The following is a 20,897-nucleotide window of genomic DNA, read 5'->3' as shown; positions in this document are numbered from 1 at the left end:
CCAAGATATCTGTTGTGATTTGTGTACGCCAATGTGGCAACGCCGTCTAGCAGCTGATCATTTCAAACTAAAATAAACGTGTTTATAAAACTTTTAGACTGTAATTAAGCGGAAAATATAAGCAATGGCAGGACGTGGACGTGGTGGAAAGACTGGCACACTTACGGCCGAGCAACTTGCGATGCTTGGCTGTGTGAAGGATATGCCCGTGCAGTCAGCGCCGCAGCCAACGTTTCCGCCGGTGATGAACAAGCCCATTGCAGTGGAGGTAAGTCTGAGCCGGGTAGAAAAACTGATCAGAATTAATCTTCACTATGCTCCCCTGGCAGACAACAACCGCACAAAACTATCAGCTGCTGTGGAAGGAGCAATTCCTGAATCGTATGCGCGATTCGCCGTATTACATCGTCTCAGCGTGCCAGGACAAACAGCATTTAGAGCACAAAGATTGGCGTGAGGTAAGTACACTCCTCGTTTTTGTGATGGATAAACCACTTGACTCCTCTCTTATACCTGTAGAGAGCTTTGGAGCGAATGAAGCTGAAATCGGAGCCCGAGTTCAACTACAAAGCGATGCCCAGGGAGCTGAATACGACGAATCGCAAGCGTCGTGGCGCAGATGCGCGACCCAAGCTGCTGGCCAAGAAGACCAACATAGAGGACAGACTGAAAGCGTTGGAGCAGAAGGAGCTGAAGACCGGCACCGAGAATGAGCAAGACGATGCCAAGAAGGAATCGGATTCGGAGCAGGAAGACGAGCTGGACGAAGAGGCGGCCCTTGACGATGAAATGGACGACGAGAACGATTATGGCAACAGCTATTTCGACAATGGCGAAGCCTACAACGACGAGGATGACAACCTGGATGATGGCCCCGTCATATAATTGTTTAGTGTTGGATCTCTGATTTACTATGTCGCCACTTTAAGCTTATTTCAAACACATTTCAAGTACAATATACATTAAGATGGAGATGTGGTTTAATCCAAATCCTTGGGGGGGCTGTAGTTGAAGTAAATCAAACCAGACGACTTGACCTGCAAAGGGGAATCAATTAGCATAGAAGGAAGAACAAATGATTGGTCACTCACAAATCCAATGGTTCCGGCCAACACCAACACACCGGCAATGAGGATGGCATTGTATTTGGTGTTCTGTTGGCTGTGCTGCTCCTTCCAGTCACCAGCGGGCACGGGCAAATCGTTCATCGTGGAGTGCTGGTGGTGGCCGCCACCGTGGTAAGCAGCGCGTGACATGGCACCAACTGTAAAAAACACAAAGCAACATTAATAACTGTATTCACGGCATTGGGAAGGCTTCAACTCCTGCGATTGTCCCCCATTTGGTGTCCATTACGCATTATGTAATGTTTAAGGTTAGTAGATGAGCCGTGAAAGTGGCCCTGTACACTGCACTTACCATTTTTGAGCATAAGCCCCTGCTTGACAATGTGCTTAAACAACATGATTGCTCGAAAGTTGCTGCAAAGGTTAAAATTGTTTAATATTTTGGAGTAATTTTTTTTTTCGTTTGCGATTGTCTCACCCCAGAAGATTTTGTGGTGTGACCGTGTCAATCGATACCAATAGCGTTCGCGATAACGATAGGCGAGTGCGCTAAAGTGGCAACGCCAGCCAGCCAGCTGTTGAACTGTGTCTGCGGAGGTGTTTTATTTGCAAAAACAATTAGTAAATAGATAGTTTGCAGCAAGAATTTGCACTGCTCTGCCCGGCGCTACTCGAGACATTCCCTAGCCATGCTGTCCATTGGCGCCTTGGCCAACATCAAGCACATCCTGCAGAAGGAGCTGTTCCTGGCCTCCGGCGAACGTCTCCTCTCAGTGGTGACGGTCGTCAAGAAGAAAGACAAGAAACCCTGCTATTTGTGCGTGGTGACGACAGCGCCGCCGGTGCCGGTGGTCACCCTGTGCCTGGTCAAGCAGTTGGAGCAGCGGGAGACCGAGTACAAGCGGAAACGCAGCTGGCAGCTGGACGAGATAAAGTCTGTCGATGGGCGGAACGAGCAGTTCGAGACGCACGAGTTCGACATTCAGCTGGAGAAGCTCTACAAGTGGTATGCCCTCAACCTGCACGAGCGACAAAACTTCCTCGCCGTCCTCAATAGACAAATCCAGAAGTACGTGCGCGGTACACGCGCTGAGTTCCGCAACGTTCCCAGTGCCTGGCTCTCAGAGAAGTCGCCGGAGAAGGTAGCCCTGGGTCGGGCAGCACAGAAGACTCAACACACCGATGACGAGGATGATGAGGAGGAGGAGGCCCAAGAGTTCACTGCGCTGACGGACAAAGAGGCCAATGAGCTGGGAAAACTGTTCTCAGAGTCGGATTTTGCCATCAAAGATGCGGAACAGTTCATTGAGCAGTTGTCCAGGGAGCTGCACGATTTGGATGGGGTAAGTGGGAGGTTCCAAACAAAGAGATTTTCTTGCTTAAAGTTATCTTCCTTATAGGCCAACATACAAAGTGTGCTGGCATCGGAGCAAAAGGTAATGAAGATGATGGAGCACATTGACAAGGCCATTTCCGAGGCGGATAAGTTTGAAACTCGCCTGGACACCTATGAGGATATACTGGGGCATGTAAGTGCAAGCTAAATTGTGGGAGAAACTAACTTCTTATTGAATATTTCCTTCTCTGGCAGGTCAAGGAGACCATGGAGAAGATTGGCGGCAAGAATGCGATGATTGAGATAGCCAACAATAACAACATCAAATTGATGAAGGAACTCAACAAAGTTATCGTAAGAATCTATACGAAATCGTCTCAAATTATGGCTCATAAGATCTTTTCTCCCTCAGAGCCAATTGGACTTGCCGCACAGCCAACAACAGGCGCTGGATGAGCCCGACTTGAAGACTGCAACTGGCCGCAAAGTGGCCATTGCCGCGGCGCAGTGCCTACAGCAGGCCATGAACAGTGACATTGATCCGGCGCTGCTGCGACTGGAGGCTGTGCAGGATCAGCGCAAACGCTTCGAGAAGTGGAAACAAAAGTTCTCGGCCACCGTCAGTCGTTTTATGAACAATTTGTTCATTCATTTGGGCAATGAAATTGGGGATATGCCGCTGACAAACACCGAACTGTCGCTGCCCAACCACTCGAATGTGCATCGTGAGCTGACGCCCTACACGGAGCTGATGCACTGGACCAAGGCCATGGATCGCAAGACCTACGATGGCCTGATGAAGGTCTACACGGCATCGTTGAGCAAAATCTACGACAGGGATGTGAGGAATTTCTTTAATTTGGTAAGGCAGCGATTCCCGTCTCAAAATTCTTGGCTCTTATGGTTTCCCTTCCCTGACCCAGGCTAAAATGCAAGTCTCGGAGAAGCTACGCAGCTCTCGCGAGGATCTGGACATGTCCACCTCATCCCGCAAGTCGACAATCTCCACCATTCCCTACGGCACGCTGGGCATCAATAGAGATCAGTGGGGGCCCGGCGTGGAGAGCGCAGATCGTGTGCGTTTCGATGCGCTGCTGGAGAAGGTGCTAGCCGAGCTGGAGCCCATAGCGCTGCAGGAGCAGCTTTTCTGCATCAACTTTTTCCAAATGGATGTGATCAGTCCCACGACAAAGAACACGCAGACAACGCTGGAGATGGAGAAAGCGGTGGACATGTCCCAGTCTGCCATAGCAGCAGCAGCATCGCCCACAGCAGAGGGAGTGCCGCAGAAGCGAATCGATCGGCAGATCAACGAGGATGTGAGGAAGCTGATGATGGGTCTCTTTGGCTGCCTCGAACCGGAGTTGGTCACGTTCATTCAGAGCTTCGAGCGGGTGGATAGTTTGTGAGTGAATGGAAGTATCCAAAACTGAAGCTATAGCTGATGGAATCCTCTCTTTCCAGCTACTCTCTGTACGTGCTGGTGCGACTCACGCAGCATGTCATGTCCGCCCAGGACACACATTCCTTCCTCAGCATGACTTTCGCCTCGGCTTTGGTGCAGGTGAAGCGCAACTTTGATCGATTTATGCAGCAGCAGCTGCAGTCCATACGGGAGGCCAAGCTGCACAAACGCTCCAAGGCCATACTGCCGTATGTGGAGAACTTTGAGAATTTTGCACAGACGGCGGAGGGCATCTTCCGCAAATCGGATCGCCGCACCGACATGGAGAAATGGTACCTGCAGCTGGTCAATGCCATCTTCGAGGGCATCAGCCTGCACTCGCAGGAGCATCCAAAGACACCGTCGCAGGTGGTGCGCATGGAGAACTACCATCACATGTACGCCCTGCTCGCCCAGCTGAAGGTCCCCGGCCTCGACGCACTCAAAAAGGAGGCCAAGACACGCTACAACGAAGCGCTGAAAGCGTATGTGACTCAGTACTTTGGCAGGCCGTTGGAGAAGTTGAATGTAAGTCATTGACCTCACCCCCGCCAGTCGCATGTCTCAAAAAATTATCTCTCTCTCTCACTTCGTTTCTTTTCGACTGACTTTCAGCAATTCTTTGAGGGCGTACAGCTAAAGGTGGGCCAGGGCGTCAAGGAGACCGAAATAAGCTACCAAATGGCCTTCTCCAAGCAGGAGCTGCGCAAGGTGATTGCCCAGTATCCGGCGCGTGAGGTGAAGAAGGGACTGGAGAACCTCTACAAGAAGGTGGACAAGCATCTCAGCGAGGAGGAGAATCTGCTGCAGGTGGTGTGGCACGCCATGCAGGAGGAGTTCATTGCCCAGTACAACTACCTCGAGGAGCGTATCCAGAAGTGCTATGCGGGCGCCATGATCAATCTGGAGTTCAACATACAGGATATTCTCGCCTTTTTCTCGGACATAGCTCGCTCTCACTGAGTGGGAGGAGGAGTACAGGGAGCGAGTGTTTGAGCCTTTCCGAGCTTTATTTTTAAGTGCAATCGTATTTAAAGCGTTATTTCTTTTAATTGGAAAATATATGGCGCGCACATATTTAAACAGCTGTTACCCACAGAGAGAGAGAGAGAGAGTAGGAGAGCAAGAGAGCGCAGTAGAATTGGATCGAGAGAGCAAGTAAAGCTTTTGCCAGAGCTTTTGTTAGTGCCGTTTGAAGTTCTGAGTCGAACTTTTTTCAAAAACATTTAAAGCCTCGTTCCATGCGGTCGTGTGATCGCGTAGTCTCCATCGTTTGCCGCTAATTCGTAGCCAATAAGTATTTTACTTTTGTGCATTTTAAATTTTCGTTTCGTTCTTTGCCGCGTACGTGTATGCAGTATTCCTGTGTGTGTGTGTGAAGTGCCGTGTTCGTGCCCGTGCTGTTGATAACTCCCTGAAATGCAAATGCAAATGCAAATGGTAAATAATGGCAGCAAAAGCCGCAACGAGTGCAATTAAATTAAATGTGGTGCATATTTTAACGAAAAACTGTGTAAACTCCCGCCTGCTGTTTTTTTATTTGGATATTTGAGCCGCTTCGTTGCCCCCCCCCAAAGTCCGGATCCGAATACGAATCAATCCTCCTTCCTGTCTGCGCAGGCGTTGCTGCCCCAGACCCAGACCCAGACCGAGACCTCACGAATATAACGACTCGTTCGACCAGTTTTCAGGCTGTCGCGTCCTCTCCTTTGCATTTCTCATGCACACACGCTTCTCTTCTCTGTTGCTTCTCTTACGTGTGTTGTTGTTGCTGTTGCTGCTTTTTTGTGCTCACGTTCTTCTACTTTTTCGGTTGCATTGTCTCGTCTCGTCTCGTCTTTCCTTCCTACTCTCCTTCCTTTGGTGCCGTGGGCTTTTTACATTTTTTGTTGTTTCTTTGACTGGCGGTCAACGCTTTGCTGTATATTTCAACGAAGTTTTGCCTTGATCAACTAAAATCCCCCACCCCCAAGATCGTCTCCACTCACACACAGGCAAGTTCAATGCTACATTGCCAATGCAGTTCAAACTTCCGCCAAGCGGCGCTCGAACAACAATTAGTTAGTATAAATGTTTTAACCTTACAATTACAACAACAACAACAACATCGAGATAAACTGTAAATGTTCCTTGGATGGATACATCTTGATAAGAGACCAACTAGTGGCAGAGCTTACTGTAGTTTACGAAGATTATATGCAGGAGTTATCTATGCCATCAGCAAATATTGTAATCATGAAGTTTATCTTGTGATCTTGAGAGCTTGACTCATCCCACCAGGGAGGCACACACTCAGCTAAAGCTAAGCGAAAGAGATCTTATCATAACTTTGAAACATAAGACTCTATTTAAAGTTTCTTGTTACATCTTTGGAATCATTTAGAATACAACTGAGAGTTTCTGCTGTGTTTATATACAATTTATTCTCTGCAGTGTTTTCAGTACAAAAGAATCTGAGGAGATGTCATCATTATTGTGCCCATACCTCTGCCTCAGTTGCGTCTTTGCGGCGCCATCAAAGTTTCCATTCTCAGACAAATATCAGTAATTTTCCTTGAATGTCGCCATAGAAATATCTATTTGTTCAAGTTTAATTGTTGTGCCATTTCCTTATATATAGAATACGTCTTTTTAGCACATGATAAGCAGCCAGAATTAACAGATCCACACCTTGTGGAATCTCTGGCGTCTGCGGTGATAATATCTGGCAAGAGATATGTAGAGAGAGAGAGAGCGAAAGGTGATACTGCAGATACTCACTCTTGTTTTCGTTCTTAATCAAGTGTTTACTTGGCACAAATTGTTCCGCAAATTGTTTCACAGGTACGTGGTACGTGGTGTGTGTGTGTGTGTGTGTGTGTAATATCCGCTGCCAGATGCCTGCCTTTGCAATTGCATCGTAAATATTTGCACTTGTCCATTATCTTTTGTTTTTCAATATATTCATTAGACATTGCAGTGCGGAGTATAATGGCAGGCTGGAGAACAAGCTGCCTTCCCATTAACTTTGTGGTTCGTGACTGAGTCATCAGGTTTTTCCTCGTTCTTAGCCAGAACTTAACTTGAGGTTTACTTGAGGTTAGCCAGAGGCAACCCGCCTTCTGACTCTACACAGTTCGTCTCACTTCTGGTACCTTTCTTTCCTTCTTTCTTTCATGCTTTTGCTCTTTTGGTTTGTTCTTTTGCTGTTGCTGCTGTTGCTGCTGGTGGGTTGGTACTGTTGGGGCGGGTGCCGTTGCCCGCCCTGTCTATAAAGAGTTAGTGCTGTGGGCCGCACATTTCTTGTTTGCGACCGTTATTCTCTGGGGCACCACTCAGGCCTCGGGTCTCGGGCCTAGAATTGCACAAATTTTGCTGGTGGTCTCTTCTCTGGCGCTGCCGCTGCAGCTGCTGTCATCAGCAGAATGGCTTGCTCGCTGGCTTGCCCCTGTACTTGGCTTCTAATCTGCACTGGGGAACTGGCTGCCACTGCTCTACGTGCTGCTAAAAAAATAAATTGAAAACTAAAACCTCTTTTCTATGCAGTTTTCAGAGCGTTTGGTAATCAAAAGCTCAAGCAATATGCAGCGTAAGTGTGCTATGTGTATATAATACCCGTCTCCGACTACGTCTACGTCTCCATCTCCGCATATAGTTATGCATGTGGAAAAACAGTCAGTGTTGAGTGTGTGGAACAATGGAACGTTATACCATAAAATGTGTATAAATAACCCCAAACGGGGGTTGCATGTCACCTGTGCGCACCTCTACCTCTACTGGGGGGGCCCTGGGAAAATGAAGTCACTCTCGAAGCGAAGCGAGAAATGTTGCAGCAAGTGCTAACTGAATATATTCATACAAAGTGTATTTCCAAAACTGGGGTGGAAGCGCAGTGAATCTTTATTGTTGAGAGATTCTCTCAAAAAGTGAGCCATGTGAACCAAACCAACGAAAACACACACAAAGGCCATGACAGTAGATAGCTATAATAGAGATGTAATAGAGCTGCAACAGATGCAACAGATGTTGCAGAGGAAAGTTGGTTTCAAGCAGCGCTCTCCCTTAACAAAATCCTAGAATAAAATTAACTCCCAAGAGTAATGATCTCATCATCCAAAGTGTTGGAGTGTTTGAACTCTAGCAAGAAAAAAGAGAACTCCAGCCAGCACGTCACATTCAATTAAGTGTAGAAGTACTGAATATGGCAGATTATATTAGAACCAGTGGGGAAGGGCCAGTCGCGCAAAAACAATGGCAAAACCCAGCCAGAAAGTTAACCAGAATCTCCAGCTCCAAATGCAGAGAGAGGAGAACACTCGGAACCTACACGGGCCATAACTGGAGACCATTTATGGTGTCAGTAAGGTACACTGCAGCCTGTAATGGCCATGATAATGATGCCTCTTTGCTGCCTCGCCACCAGAACGCCACAAAGTGGTGCAATTTGGTGTGGCATGGTGGGTTCTTGGCCAGCCAGCTTGAATCCAGACTGTTGCTAGAAAGTGGAGAATAGCAAAACAAAAAAAAGTACAACAAAAAAAATAATGTAAAAAAATAAAGTAAAGCATGCTGCGGGGAAAATAGCTCTGCACTCATTTTGGTAACTGACAGGCTGACTCCAAGCTCCACAAAGACGAGGTTGAGGCTGACGCTGGAGTTGGGGCGGCCTGGGGAACCAAGGCAGTCGGCTCTCTATGTTCGTCCCCTTTTTATGTTGTTGCTCTGTGTGTGTGTCTGCTGCGTCTGGTTTGGTTTGTTTTCTCCGTGGAAACGTGATTGGGTTTGGGAGGAGAGTGGTGGAACTCGTGTCTTACATTATATATAGACCAGTTTCCTCGTTTTGATGTGCCCGGTTCTAATGCGCCTCCAAAACACATTCATTCTCGTTGTTTCCACTTTTCCAACACAATTACCCCCGAGGCCGATTGCCGAGTACAAAAATCTGACTTGAAGGCGAGACTCTTTTTGACAGCATTTGCATGGGACTAGGAGGTTGCATCCGAGAAGATTTCCATTACCATTATCTCTACAAATTACCCAACAACTATCAACGAAAATCTTTTCGAGTATCACATTTCAGTGTGGCAAGCACAAAGTGCCTGAAAAACATCGAGCATTGGCTGGCCGTAGCTCTAAGCTTAGAATATTGTATGCTGTTGGGTAATTTATAATGCTAAGAACAGATCAAGAAGATCACGAACAGAAAAGTATTATTACTTTTTGGGCACTTTAAAAAATGAAGAGTGTTCATCAATGATTTTGCCTTTACTGCTTGAACTCAGAGTCCGATTTTCTGGCTACCAAAAATGGAAATATACTAAGACAATATACAAAGCACTCTCCATTCGCTGCTCCTATAAAAATATATAAATGTTTAAGCCCTGTTTCTCAGGGCTTCTCGAACTTCCTGCTACTCTACCCCATCCCATAATCATCATCAATAATAAATGCGCAAATGTTCTGGCGTGGGTCCGTGAGTGCTACGAGTATGTTGCTGGATGCATGCTAAATTATTATTAAGAATAATTGTTTGCTGAGTTGTTTGGTTTATAATTAGAAGTGAGCCGGAAACCGGTAACACGATGTTGGGAACATCTCCACATCTCCAATTGTAATTAGTTATTGGCTAAGAATCTTTGACTGCTGTCTGCCTCCTCCATTGAATCATCATTAAGGAAAAATCTCGATGGAGGAACTCATTAGCATTACGTTGGCGCGCAGTATCTTTTGCTGTATCTGTGTCTCTCTGGGAACCGAACCCTCTGTTTGTGTGTGTGTGTGTGTTGGTTGCATTGTGCGAGCAGTCGAAAAGTCAAAATAAACAGAATTCAATTACACGCCGCTGCGAAATGGCGAACGAATGAAGTTGTAAATGCCGCAGCGACCTTGAAAAGTGGGAATATACTCGGATACCCGGATACCTTTTACCCTCAGCGGGCACTTCCTCAAACCCATGGACATCGGGCCCTTTTGCCTCCTCCTTTCAGGGTCTGAGCCACTGCTACCTACCTGACGGGGCATGTGGCATGTGAAAGAACATGCGATGTTGCCGCTGAGAGGTCTCAGGGAATTCGCCTCGTAATACGCACACACTCGAGTGATTAATTTCCTGTTTATGAGCAGCATTTTACGTTTCATTTTTCCTTTGTCTGCTGTGCGGCTTCTTTCTTTTGGGCTGGCCAAAGGTTTCCGTGCTGCGAGCCGTTCCTGCCAAAGGTTTCCGCAGGCTTCCCCAGTCAATGGAATCTTGGCTGAACCTTTTCGATGGGTCTTCTATGTGTATTTGCTGATGAGAGGATATAAGGCGATAGATAGAGAGTGCCAGAGAGACGAGATCTAACTGCCTCTTTGCTGTTTTGCTGTTTTGCTGTTTTGCTGTCTTCAAACGGTTTGCGTGTTTTGCTGATATTACCGCAATTACCAGACGCCTGATCAGATACAAGTAATGTATCCAGCAGATATGTACATACGCTTTGCCCATGTTACATTTACACGTGTTGTGCCAGTCAATGCCCAATACCCACAGTCTCCTCCATTCCCATACCCTGACCAGCGCTTTGCCCACAGGTAGACTCTGCCAGACAGGTACGTGTAGAGAGACTTTGCGCGCTCTCTCTCTCTCTCTCTCTGTGACTATCTCTGACTAGCCCAGTCGGTGCACAGTCAGGCCCAGACCCATTCAGTCTCACTGAACCTGTCGCCGTCATCGCGTTACCTCAAAAAACGCTTCGAAACTCGCACTCTCGGCACTATCGGCGATTTGAATTTCAATGTTATGTTATGTTTTTTTGTTTCGCTGTGAGAACGTAGTAACTTCCAGCGAATTTTCGCCATTGAATCGAAATTGATTTTCGAGTGTGTCGCCCGTTTTTTTGGGGCATTCAAATGAGTTTTTTGGAGCGGCATTACGTCTCTGATTACCCCACTCCAGTTTCGGTTTCTGCCTCTGCTTCGTTGTGTCGTGTTGCCCCAAAAAAAAAATACAAAAATAAGGAGCAGTAGCCAGTGCTGAATACAAATTAAAAAATTATCTACTTCCGACCAAAGTGATGAATGGGAATGTCGGCTTAATCTAAAGAATAGCTGCAGAGCTGCCAAAGAAGTTCAAGTTTATGAGAGCAGAAAGCAGAACGAAATATTCTGTGTGCAAATTGCTTTAAAAATATTCTAAATTTAATTACAATGTGCGTGACAAGTTGTTAGATAAATTCTACCTTTGATGTGTTACTTTCTATGGTAAATACATTTTTTGTGTAAGTGTGAATTAATATTTTAAGGGATTTATTTGTGGGGAAATATTTCTGTAAGCATCAGAACTCAAAGTAATTTCTCTGCCATCATCCAGGCTACACTTTCCCACCAGTTCTCTTTTTAATCTTCTCCAAAGATGCGTTCTGTGGTTACCCAATGCCTTTTGGGTCTTTAAATTTCCATTAGGAGATTAGTTGAACATTTTTTTAAATCCCCTATTTGGGTGTGTGTTTTTCTGATTGAAAGATGCCATTAAAATTGGTTCCAACTGAGAATGGAAATCGGGAATGGAAACTCCAAGCACGCACCTGCTGAACCTTCGTTTTCTGAGAGTTTTTGTTTAGTTTGTTATTTTTAAACACCTGCCATGAATATTTTTGTGTATCTATAATTTCGTATCTGGCATTAGCAGCATCCCATCTCCCCCTGCCTCCACCCCTGCCCAATTTCATTGCCAGTTTTGTCTATTTGTTTGTTCGATTCAATTGCAAATAAAGTTCATGGGGGCCCAAGGCAGGAGGAGGAGCCGCAGCGCCATTCAGTTGCTAATGATTCTGATAATTGCCATTGTGCGAGTTTTGCCCCTAAAGCTTCGCGTTTTATTGTGTAACAAGAGGTTTGGGGCAGAGTGGAGGGGGGGAGGCAAACATTTAGCCAGCGATTTGTTGAGTACGGATGGGGATTATGATTGCCAGCAACTTGCAATTAACGAGCAGCAAGGGCAAACATGAAGCATTTACAATGATTTGCATAAGCAGACAGTCCTGACGTTGAAGTTGGAGTTGGAACCACAGCAATTATTGAATCGAGTTTGCGGTTGCAGCCAAAGCCACAGCCTGGGCCTTTGCCTTTGCCTTTGCCTCTGCCTTTGCCTCTGCCTTTGCCTCTGCCTTTGCCTCTTTTGTGCTCTTGACCCAGTGGCAAGAGTGTCATCTTTATGGTTATGACCTGCCGCATGCCTAAACACGTCCAATAAAAAGTATGTCCACCACGTCCGTGCCATGCCATGCCTTGATCTTTCGGATAAATGTAATTACCGGAGCTCTAATGTGCTAAATGCAATTGGCAAATGCCTTAATGGCGGAACGTGTTTGAAGATCTCTGCAGCCACATCTCGGAGTAGGGCAATGGCGAAAATGTGTGACAAAAAACTTGCTAAAAACCCAGCCGGAAAGAGCGAAAATTGGAATACAAGAAGCGTGCAACGAGAAATACAAAGAAAATACAAATATTGTCACAGTTGGTACATGTCGCCACAGCGGACAGCATAAATTACATTCGATTGAACAATCAATAAAGAGCAATCAAAGCAGACACAGACTCTCAGCCATAGATACTTTTACTTGGCTGGTCTTTTGGTCTGTCTGTCGTTCGATTCAATATAATTTACACATAATTTTACATAATCTATGGCTGTCTCTTTTGCCACTAACTGTGTCAAGCCAAGACACAGACTAGAGCCATAGTTAGTAATGGCATCTAATGGCCACGCAAAGGAGCCACAATTAGGCCTGGGCTTTTGTTGTTTTTACTTTCGTTCCGATCGCAGCGGGAAAACTGAGGAAACTGCTGCTGGCAGCAGGAAGGCAGCTAACAAATGGAAAAACTCATCTAGTTTTTGTTTTACTTTCCATTTAAGACAGGCCAAGCCAAGCCAAGCCAAGCAGAGACAAGTCAAGCGCAGACTTTCAATTGCTTTAATTTCGCTGTGCAAAAGATGAAGATATACATAAATAAATAAATGTAAATGCAGCTACACAGCTACAATCACTCTTCTAAATCGAAGGTTTATCAGGGCATTTCCACTGGCACTTGATTTTCTTTGATTTTCCACTGCCATTTGAGTCCACTTTCCATATCGCTGTATCGCCTGCTCTGCTCGTGTGCCCGCATCCATCAGATCATCTCTTAATTAGCCACACAGTTGGACATTAATTAGTGCCGCTGTTTTGGCTTGCTTTTCGTTTTGCTCTCGCTCCGGACTTAAATGGAAATCACTTTGCTGAGATGTTTGCCCGTTTGCCATTTGTGACATTTTTGTGTGTTCTTGGCGGCTGCAGGTTCAGGTTCAGGTTCAGGCTTTAATGGGAGGCGTTGGGTATGGCATCGGGCACTGCTTGGTCTGCTTGGTCTGCTTGGTGGTTACTGGACAGAGCACTGCTTGGATGGTGGGGTTGGGACTGGGCACTGCTTGGACTTTCGCCCTGTCAAAGGTCAGCCACTTGTTGACGTGATTAATAAGAGTACGCCATTTAATTACCTTTAATCTGGATTGGATGTTAGCTCTAAGGTAAAGGTTGTCATGCCATTCCACTAGCAAATGTTCTATGAACTTTGTAGAGCCATTAGCTCTATAATTGGAATTTCAATTGTAGCTTTATTAACCCTTAAAAGTGTGTATTCCTTGACTTACAACTGATTGATCTTGAGTAGGCCTTTGTTTTTCGCTGCCTTTTTGCGGTGTTTCTTTGGAAAATGAACCCTTAATTATCGTAAGTAACCACTAAAAAAAGCGAAATTACGGGCAGACTTTTGAGGTGAACAGAGGTGCTGTGGAGGTTCTGTGGAGGTTCGGTTCTTTGCTCCTCTAAATGGCAACGTTAATGTTCGGTTTGACTTTGGTCAGGGAAGTGGAAGGTGGAAAAAGCCGCGGCAGTTGGTTACGCCCGGCTGAGTATGAGCTGGTGGTGCCACTGCCTGCCCCTACTGCTGTTGGTGTTTGTTGCCCTCGTCAGAACCTTTATCAAGTGTCATAGTTTTTCCTTCTCGCTGTACTTGTCGCCGTTCAATTTGAGTGCACAAAGAAAAGCAAATGACTGAGCCATACGACTGGCTCGCTACATGTGTATCTGTTGTACTTTCTTGGGAGTACACGTACACGTACACGTATAGTACCTGTTAATAACTTGTAACTTGATGCACCACCAACGCGATCCCTTTCGGGTTCCGTTTGGTTCGCTTCGCTTCGGTCCGGCCCGGTACGGGGCGTCCCCGTCTCACTGGACTGACTTTCCAAGTCTTCCACCCAGCCAAACGGTTGAACGAGCGCCCGTCCCCGTCCCCGTCCCCGTACCGTGCCATCTCCCACTACTTTTCTGCTTAATTTGCAGACACAAATCTATCTGCAGACAATATCTGTATCGACTTCTGTGGCTGTCTCTGTGGCATGCAAATGCAAAATCTTTTTGGCATTACGGCGCCACAGTTGTTTGCAAATTGTTCGTTCGTTTGTTCAATAGTAAACAAGCGCGGAGACGCCGCCACGCTGCACGTTGCCTTCATCCAGATGAGGCACATACTTTTGATACCCGTCACTTGAGGAGGCTTAGAGTTTTGTTTACACGACAGGCATTGATTTCTATGGGAATCAGCAGTTGGATCGGGCCTAGCCAGCTGTCTGTCTGGCGCTTGAAGGTCTGGGCAGGTAGTGTCAGCATTTTTCATAATTTCTTTTGCTCAGAAAACACTTTTTGAATTCCCGAACTTCCCTCCCAACTACTGAGCATCATTTGGGTCGTGTATACCCTACCATGCCGCTGTGTAATCTCACCTGTTTGCTCATTATGACGCGGCTTTAAAAACGGGGCGGTCTGGAACTGCAGTAAATGAACGCCAACAAATTTGCTTAAACACTCGTACTCTCGGGGCAGATTGAGATATATCCCAGTATATGTGGCCTCTTTCGGAGTTTCGCTGGTCACCGAACTCGATCTCGCATGTTCAAAGTGGATTTTGGCTTCTTTCTCTTGTTCCCTTTTGTTTTTTTGCAAGTTTTTTTTGGTTCATTTTGTGTTCATTTATGCAAGCATGCATAATCATTGGTAAATATGCATTTCCACTGAAGAGGAGGCTACCGACTTGGCCACAGATAAATGTGTGCCAATGTGTGTGGCTGATAAGATACAAGATTTGCTTGACTTCTGATGCCTGCCTCGAACAGCATTCATTAGTCTAATGACCCAACCAAGCCAAATGCTGTGGTGAGTCATTCACGAAACCCTGAACACTCGTTGCCAACAGTGCAGCTTGGGTCTCCGTTTGAACAGCATTTACGCACTTGGCTTAATTAATGTTTATTAGCCGCATATATTTGTTTAATGTTCCCCCGCTCCACCCGTTGCCAAGGAGATGGCTAAAACAGTTTTATATTCATTAATAAATTTGCATGGCTTTTTGTCTGTTGGATTATTTCTCGGAAGTTGATGAGAAGAATGCTTAAATGGGAAATATAACCGGAATAGAGTGGGGAATGTTCTGAGATTAATCAAGAGCTAAGCAGATCGTAGATTTGGGAAATTAATTAACCCTTCCGTGATCAAATTTTGAGAATTTACGCACTTAAAATTGATCAGAAACTTATAAATTGCACAATTAAATAATTTCTACGACTCCCTCCAATCGTTAGGCATAAAAATACCCATGACTAGAACCTAATAACTATGTGAAATAGATTAGAAGTTACTTATCAGCCATTGAAACGGGTTAAATATTTATTGCATTTAGTATACAGACTTTCCATTGTATCACCGCCAGTGGGTTAAGGCATCTGCTGTTGGTGCTTCAATGGAAATGAAAATGGAGCAGTGAACGCCATTTCAGGCATCAAGAAACTTCACTTTACTCCGCTCAATTTTTGTGTCAATAAAAATAACTTGTGAAACCGAAAACGATACAGAAACAGAGAAGAGAAACACTTGGCCACTGATAGCAGCAGTGTGTGTACTTGCCTCGATTCGTATTGGAACAGATGTTTAGCCGACTTTCAGATATTTTCACTGGAATGATAACAAAAAAGAAGAGCTGAAAGAGACTTCGTTCCCAGAGAGATTTGCATGCAAGTCAAAAGAATATGCAGAAAGCGGAGCCCAGGCAATATTTCATAATTCAGTAATCTGTAAGCCATAGAATAGGCCACAGAAGAAGAGCAAATTGTTGGCTTTCACTTTCACGGATCACAGCGAATTGTGGCAGATTTTGTTGTACGCATTTCACTTTCAGTTGCCAGAGGGGAAGGGCATAGACATTGTTCTCTGACGATTCGCATGTAAATTCGATGTCAAAACAAAACAAAAACAAAAACAAAAACAAAAACCAACAGCCCAAGCAGATCTCTCATATGAATCATTTCATTTGAAACAAAACACAAGCACACACAACAGCGAATTATAATATTTTTGTATATTTTTCATTTCATTTTCGTTGTTTTTTTTTGGGGTTTTCGTGCGAACTCCACTGGGAGCCGGGAGTTGGGCTTTGAACTTGTTCATGATACGAAATGCTTCCACGAAATTTACTCACCTTTCATTCTGACTGATTTCTGGGATTGTTTTTTGTGTGTGTGTTTTCAGATCTAATCGATGAACAGCAGCTATAAGCCACGCAGCAGCGACGAGGCACTCGCCGAGCAGTTGAGTCTGGCCCGGAGCACCGGAAGTGGCAGCAAGCCCCTAAGCGGCGGCACGCCCATCTATCGCCAGATATCTGGCGCCATGGCAACCCTGCCACGCCATGACACCGAGTCCTCCATCTCCCGAACCTGCGTCTACATTGGCGGTGCAGCAAATCCGAATCCCACACCAGTCTCCGCCACTTTGGATCGCCGCCAGCCGCACCGCATGTCCTGGCTGAATATGCGCAGGGCCAAGGCCGATGCAGAGCTGGCCGCCATCACACCCTCGCCGCAGACCACACGCAGCTGCATCTCCACCGTGTCCAGTGTGGTGGACAGCGGCGGGGGACGCACCACCGCCACCTCGGGTCGCATCAGCTCCAGCGGCATTGTCACACTCAGCGGCAGCAACAACACGCTGAGCGAGATACATGGCGGCTACCACGATCACGATGTGCACCACGATCTGCATCACGATGGAGTGTCCAAGAACTACTCTGTCTCCGGAGTGCACAACATCACAACGGCCAGCAATGCCAAGCTGCTGCCAGCCGCCGAGGATGAGGCCAACAAGCAGGTGAGTCGAGTGGAGATGGCGGAAACTATATTTCTGGGACATGGAAGCCAGTTCTAAGCAGGTTGGGCAGCAGTTGATTGGGTCAAATTCCCCACAGGTTTATAATCAATTTTTGAAACGCCTCTGCCAGGATATATTTATCTTCTCTTTGAAGCCAGAGAAACAGTTGTGCAGCTCATAAAATTCCTATAAAAGAAACTTCTAAGAGGGGAATGGAAACCTTTCGCTGGCATATCTATATGACAACCAGTTTATCGTATATGATTAGTCTAATAACTAGATAATCGCTACTTCAATTTATGCTTCTTTGTTTGGGTTATTTGCATTCCAACGAATCGAAATCGAAGCGCTTTCAGCAGAACAGTTCATCATGTCTGGGGTGCGCGTGTATGCCATTTATTTTGGCCACAAGTCTTACCTGTTTGCAACTATAAACAACTCTCAAGTTGAACTCCTTTTTTCAGTGCTGAGTTGGCTCATCTTCCCCTTGGGAGATTTGCTGAGAATAAATAAGAATTGAGAAATGATATTTGGGCTTGAACATGAACGAAGATAAATAAGAGAGAGAGAGAGAGAGAGATCTGTGAGGGAGATCTCTGGGTTTGGGTGGGGTCGTTGCTGCTTATCAGGTGCGCTGACTTATGAATGGCTTGAGCTGGTGCTGATTCCGCTAATCGATTACTCACGAGTCGCGGCTCACGCTGTAAGTCTCGCTTATCCGCTTAATAATGCTCAAAATATTCGAAATTAATACGTGCCCCGCCGATTGCCAGCAGAATTTTTGCATTTTTGTTTGTTTACTCGCATCGATCGATTCTATGATCGTCTGGCTCCCGTCCGCTAACTGATAATACGTGTGTCTGACAGACTTCCGTGTGACAGCAGACTTTACGAGCGCAGTGTAACATCTTCTCTCCCCCTTTTCTTGTCTTGGAAATGCGTTAATTTTCGCGCTTTTTGTTTGCTCTCGTCTTTTGTTTGTTGATCTTTGATTTGAGGTGTTTGAATGGTTTTGTTTTCAAGATGAAGATTACACAAACCAGATTGCATCGCAGCAGCAGCAGCAGCACGAGGGCGTGGCACTCGCAACCTTCAAATATCTGACACAGAGGAGCACTCTCTGTCTCTCTCCATCTTTCCAAATTTTTCATTGTCTATGGGGTTGGTCACCTGTCCGGGCTGTCATAAAACTAGTTTAGGAGCTCGCATTTGTCTCCTATTATTTGGGTTAGTAAGGCATTCGGCACTCCGCACCGGACCAGACCGGATAGGGCCTGACCATTGTCTTTCGATTCTCGGATCGCTTCAATTGTTCTCCTGTTCTACACAATTTACACTCGCTCTATTCATGAATAGTAGAACGGTTCAGGTTAGGTTCTCTTCTCTGGCTGTGTGAGTGCAAGTGCCAAGTGCAGTCTGTAAATGGGTCGCAGCGATGCTAATTGCTTTCAATTAGGAACACACTAGTCGAACAAATGTAATTAACAAAAGCAAAAAGCAAACGGCAAAAGAAAGTGCACAACTTTTAAGTAAACAAATGCACAAAAATTGATACAAAATATTCAAAAATAGGACATGGATATTAAGCGATATTATTCGAGTTTCTCTCAGCGAAGATCCAGGCAGATATTTTAAGAACTGTTTGACTTTATTCTATATAAACAGACAGTAGAAACCACTGATGCACGCCACCATGTATATTCCTACTATAAATACTTGCTTATATACACATATTTATCCATTTATTTACCTCTGCATCAGCAGCGAAAGCGTAGAAGTGTTCGTCGGCTATACAGTTTTTGAGGCTAACAGTCAACAGCCATAGCAGCGAGCTCTTGGAGGTGTGCAATGCAAATTTCGAAGAAGTGCTGCATACTTTCTGGCGTCTCGTTTGCCTTAGTTGCCGCAGTGGCCGCTGCTGGCTGTGGTGCGCCCCCTCAACTGTCCTTTAGAGCGTTTGTGTTCTCAGTCTTTTGTTTCTAAAGGTAAACAAAATATTTGTGAGCATTAAATAAATATAAACATGAGGAGAAAATAAAAAAAATAATAAATCCACAATCCACACCAAATATATGCATTCGAAAATTGTGAAAAAATAATTATGAGTAAAATCCGCACCTAAAACAATTAACTTGAACAACTGCCATATAAAGTAATAAAATTAAACACTGCCAATAAACCTCAGCCATCCATTTAATTTCTTATTTGTTTAGTGTGCATTTAAATGTAAGCGAATTTACCAATTTCATGGTTCCAATACGACAGCTCCAAGGAAAAAATGTATCGTTTGGGGCTGAAAGCCCCTACCTGCCAGCAATTCGCATATTTTTACTTTTAAGCTTGCGACTTTTTGAATGTGCAATTTGCTTACCACAATCGAAAACCACTCGTGGAGTGTGGCCAAAAAAAGAAACACAGAGAGAGAGAGAGAGAGGGGGAGAGAGGGATACTATGTACATATGCATGTTGCCTTTTTGCCGGGGTCTGTTACTGTTTTTCTGTGTCTTTCGGTGGGCATGTCTGCGAGCTCGCATCGGTTACTTCATCTCTTATGTTATTTTGTTTCCAATTCGCTGATTAACAAGTTCAACAAAAGACAACAGCAACAACCAACCGAAATTGTGCAGCTACTGCTCGAATGTACTTTCGGTGCAAAATTTTGGTGGTCCGCCCAAAAGCCATAAAAAAGAAATGAAAATGAGCAATAAACAAAAGATACAGCCAGAGGCCTGCACAACAATTGTCATAGCCCAGCCAATGTTGGTGTGACGTCATCCCGGCTGTTTATTGCATTCGAAATTGGTGGGAAATCGACGGTGGAGGAAATATTACGATAATTATGGGGCTATTAGAAGTGACTCCAAGGAGTGGCACTGGGATTGGGAAAGCAGTTCAGTGAAAGTGGACAGAAGAATTTCGATCAGTGGAGGAGAGTGGACAGAATGGGCCCGGGAGGCAGAGAGGCATAACCGAAACACAATCCGTGGACAGTCCAAGCCAATCCACGGTACACTGCTCTACCGGGTTTTGGGTGTAACGGAGACCATTTGACTAGTTAACGATATCGCACATTCACACAGCTGCCAGTTGCTGGCACTGCACGGCTTCATGACTTCTCCTTTCACTTGCGTTTGCCTCTGATTAGAGCCCTAGAGACGCAATCGCAGTCATACAATCCATACCCGTACTTGTGCTCGTAAAAACAATGCCCAGACAGCGACTCCCCCCAGTTAACATGCTCTGGTGCCCAGATCTGTCTGCGAAGAGAGAGAGAGAGAGATTGTCAGGGCCTGCTTTGGCAGACAAAAGCCTTATTTCGGACACCTTTTGTGAGACGCACCATTGTGGGGACATTTTCACACTCCAATTTCAGGGCGGTGTCTAATTATTGTCAAAGAAACGAAACCTTTCAATTCTGAGCGCATCTAGAAATCAATTCTTGTTGCAGAGAAACCAAGTATTTATTTTTGGGTTAGTTTTTGGCAGCCAAAGAAACATTTTAATTGGGTTCCATGGCCCACGCTTTTACTTTTGGTTTTTGGTTTTTGCTTTTCATATTTCATACATTTCTTGCTTTAAGCCTTAACGGCCACTTGGCTGGGCCTCATTGGAAATGCCAGGCACACAGACAGAGCAGTCAAAAAGCCAAAATCAAGCAATTATTTATGCCAAACGTAGGGAAGTTCTTGATGCGCCTCCACCAATGGGAAAGCCACATTCGAGTCGATCGTTTATGGTCGTTGCCGCGATTTTATTTGAATTTCCGCTTGGGTTATGGAACTCGGATTAGCTTTGAAGCCAAATATATGTATATATAAATGGCAGCAGATAGATTTAATATTTTTATTTTCCAT

The 20,897-nt window shown here is 45.3% G+C and overlaps 4 protein-coding genes across 5 annotated transcripts in view; 3 read left to right on the top strand and 1 right to left on the bottom strand.

Moving 5' to 3' along the window:
* Window positions 1–44: 44 nt before the first annotated feature.
* On the top strand, window positions 45–978 carry LOC117589407 (DNA-directed RNA polymerase III subunit RPC7). The gene is made up of 3 exons (XM_034281336.1): window positions 45–268; window positions 330–458; window positions 520–978. The coding sequence occupies exons 1-3, from the start codon at window positions 125–127 to the stop codon at window positions 883–885; spliced, it is 639 nt and encodes a 212-aa protein (XP_034137227.1). The 5' UTR covers window positions 45–124; the 3' UTR covers window positions 886–978.
* Window positions 889–1,562, bottom strand: LOC117589408. The gene is made up of 4 exons (XM_034281338.1): window positions 1,546–1,562; window positions 1,420–1,481; window positions 1,092–1,264; window positions 889–1,037 (listed from the first exon to the last, which is right to left on the bottom strand). The coding sequence occupies exons 2-4, from the start codon at window positions 1,463–1,465 to the stop codon at window positions 981–983; spliced, it is 276 nt and encodes a 91-aa protein (XP_034137229.1). The 5' UTR covers window positions 1,466–1,481; window positions 1,546–1,562; the 3' UTR covers window positions 889–980.
* A 67-nt stretch (window positions 1,563–1,629) lies between these two features.
* Window positions 1,630–4,930, top strand: LOC117589404 (exocyst complex component 1). The gene is made up of 7 exons (XM_034281329.1): window positions 1,630–2,410; window positions 2,468–2,596; window positions 2,659–2,757; window positions 2,816–3,265; window positions 3,327–3,808; window positions 3,868–4,375; window positions 4,463–4,930. Exons 1-7 carry the CDS (start codon window positions 1,757–1,759, stop codon window positions 4,808–4,810), a joined length of 2,670 nt encoding a protein of 889 aa, XP_034137220.1. The 5' UTR covers window positions 1,630–1,756; the 3' UTR covers window positions 4,811–4,930.
* A 119-nt stretch (window positions 4,931–5,049) lies between these two features.
* LOC117589403 (sodium-dependent nutrient amino acid transporter 1) overlaps window positions 5,050–20,897 on the top strand; it is a 41,439-nt gene continuing 25,591 nt past the window's right edge. The window contains exons 1-2 of one of the 2 annotated variants that reach the window (XM_034281325.1): window positions 5,050–5,287; window positions 16,426–17,043. In XM_034281325.1, coding sequence (XP_034137216.1) covers window positions 16,435–17,043 — 609 coding nt within the window. In that variant the 5' untranslated portion in view covers window positions 5,050–5,287; window positions 16,426–16,434. Of the gene's footprint in view, window positions 5,288–10,527; window positions 11,063–16,425; window positions 17,044–20,897 lie in introns of those variants that run through there. The other variant, XM_034281326.1, reaches the window with a different exon arrangement.

The sequence above is a fragment of the Drosophila guanche genome, unplaced genomic scaffold (genome assembly GCF_900245975.1).
Source record: "Drosophila guanche unplaced genomic scaffold, DGUA_6, whole genome shotgun sequence".
In the NCBI taxonomy this organism is placed as follows: domain Eukaryota; kingdom Metazoa; phylum Arthropoda; class Insecta; order Diptera; family Drosophilidae; genus Drosophila; species Drosophila guanche.
This window is presented reverse-complemented; position numbering and strand designations above follow the sequence as displayed.

Coding starts and splice junctions, on each gene's coding strand:
- LOC117589407 (XM_034281336.1), top strand. CDS start 125: ATGGCAGGACGTGGACGTGGTGGAAAGACTGGCACACTTACGGCCGAG. Junction 269..329: donor ACAAGCCCATTGCAGTGGAG/GTAAGTCTGAGC, acceptor CTCCCCTGGCAG/ACAACAACCGCACAAAACTA. Junction 459..519: donor AGCACAAAGATTGGCGTGAG/GTAAGTACACTC, acceptor TTATACCTGTAG/AGAGCTTTGGAGCGAATGAA.
- LOC117589408 (XM_034281338.1), bottom strand. CDS start 1,465: ATGTTGTTTAAGCACATTGTCAAGCAGGGGCTTATGCTCAAAAATG. Junction 1,265..1,419: donor GGGGCTTATGCTCAAAAATG/GTAAGTGCAGTG, acceptor TGTTTTTTACAG/TTGGTGCCATGTCACGCGCT. Junction 1,038..1,091: donor TGGCCGGAACCATTGGATTT/GTGAGTGACCAA, acceptor TCCCCTTTGCAG/GTCAAGTCGTCTGGTTTGAT.
- LOC117589404 (XM_034281329.1), top strand. CDS start 1,757: ATGCTGTCCATTGGCGCCTTGGCCAACATCAAGCACATCCTGCAGAAG. Junction 2,597..2,658: donor ATGAGGATATACTGGGGCAT/GTAAGTGCAAGC, acceptor CTTCTCTGGCAG/GTCAAGGAGACCATGGAGAA. Junction 4,376..4,462: donor GGCCGTTGGAGAAGTTGAAT/GTAAGTCATTGA, acceptor ACTGACTTTCAG/CAATTCTTTGAGGGCGTACA.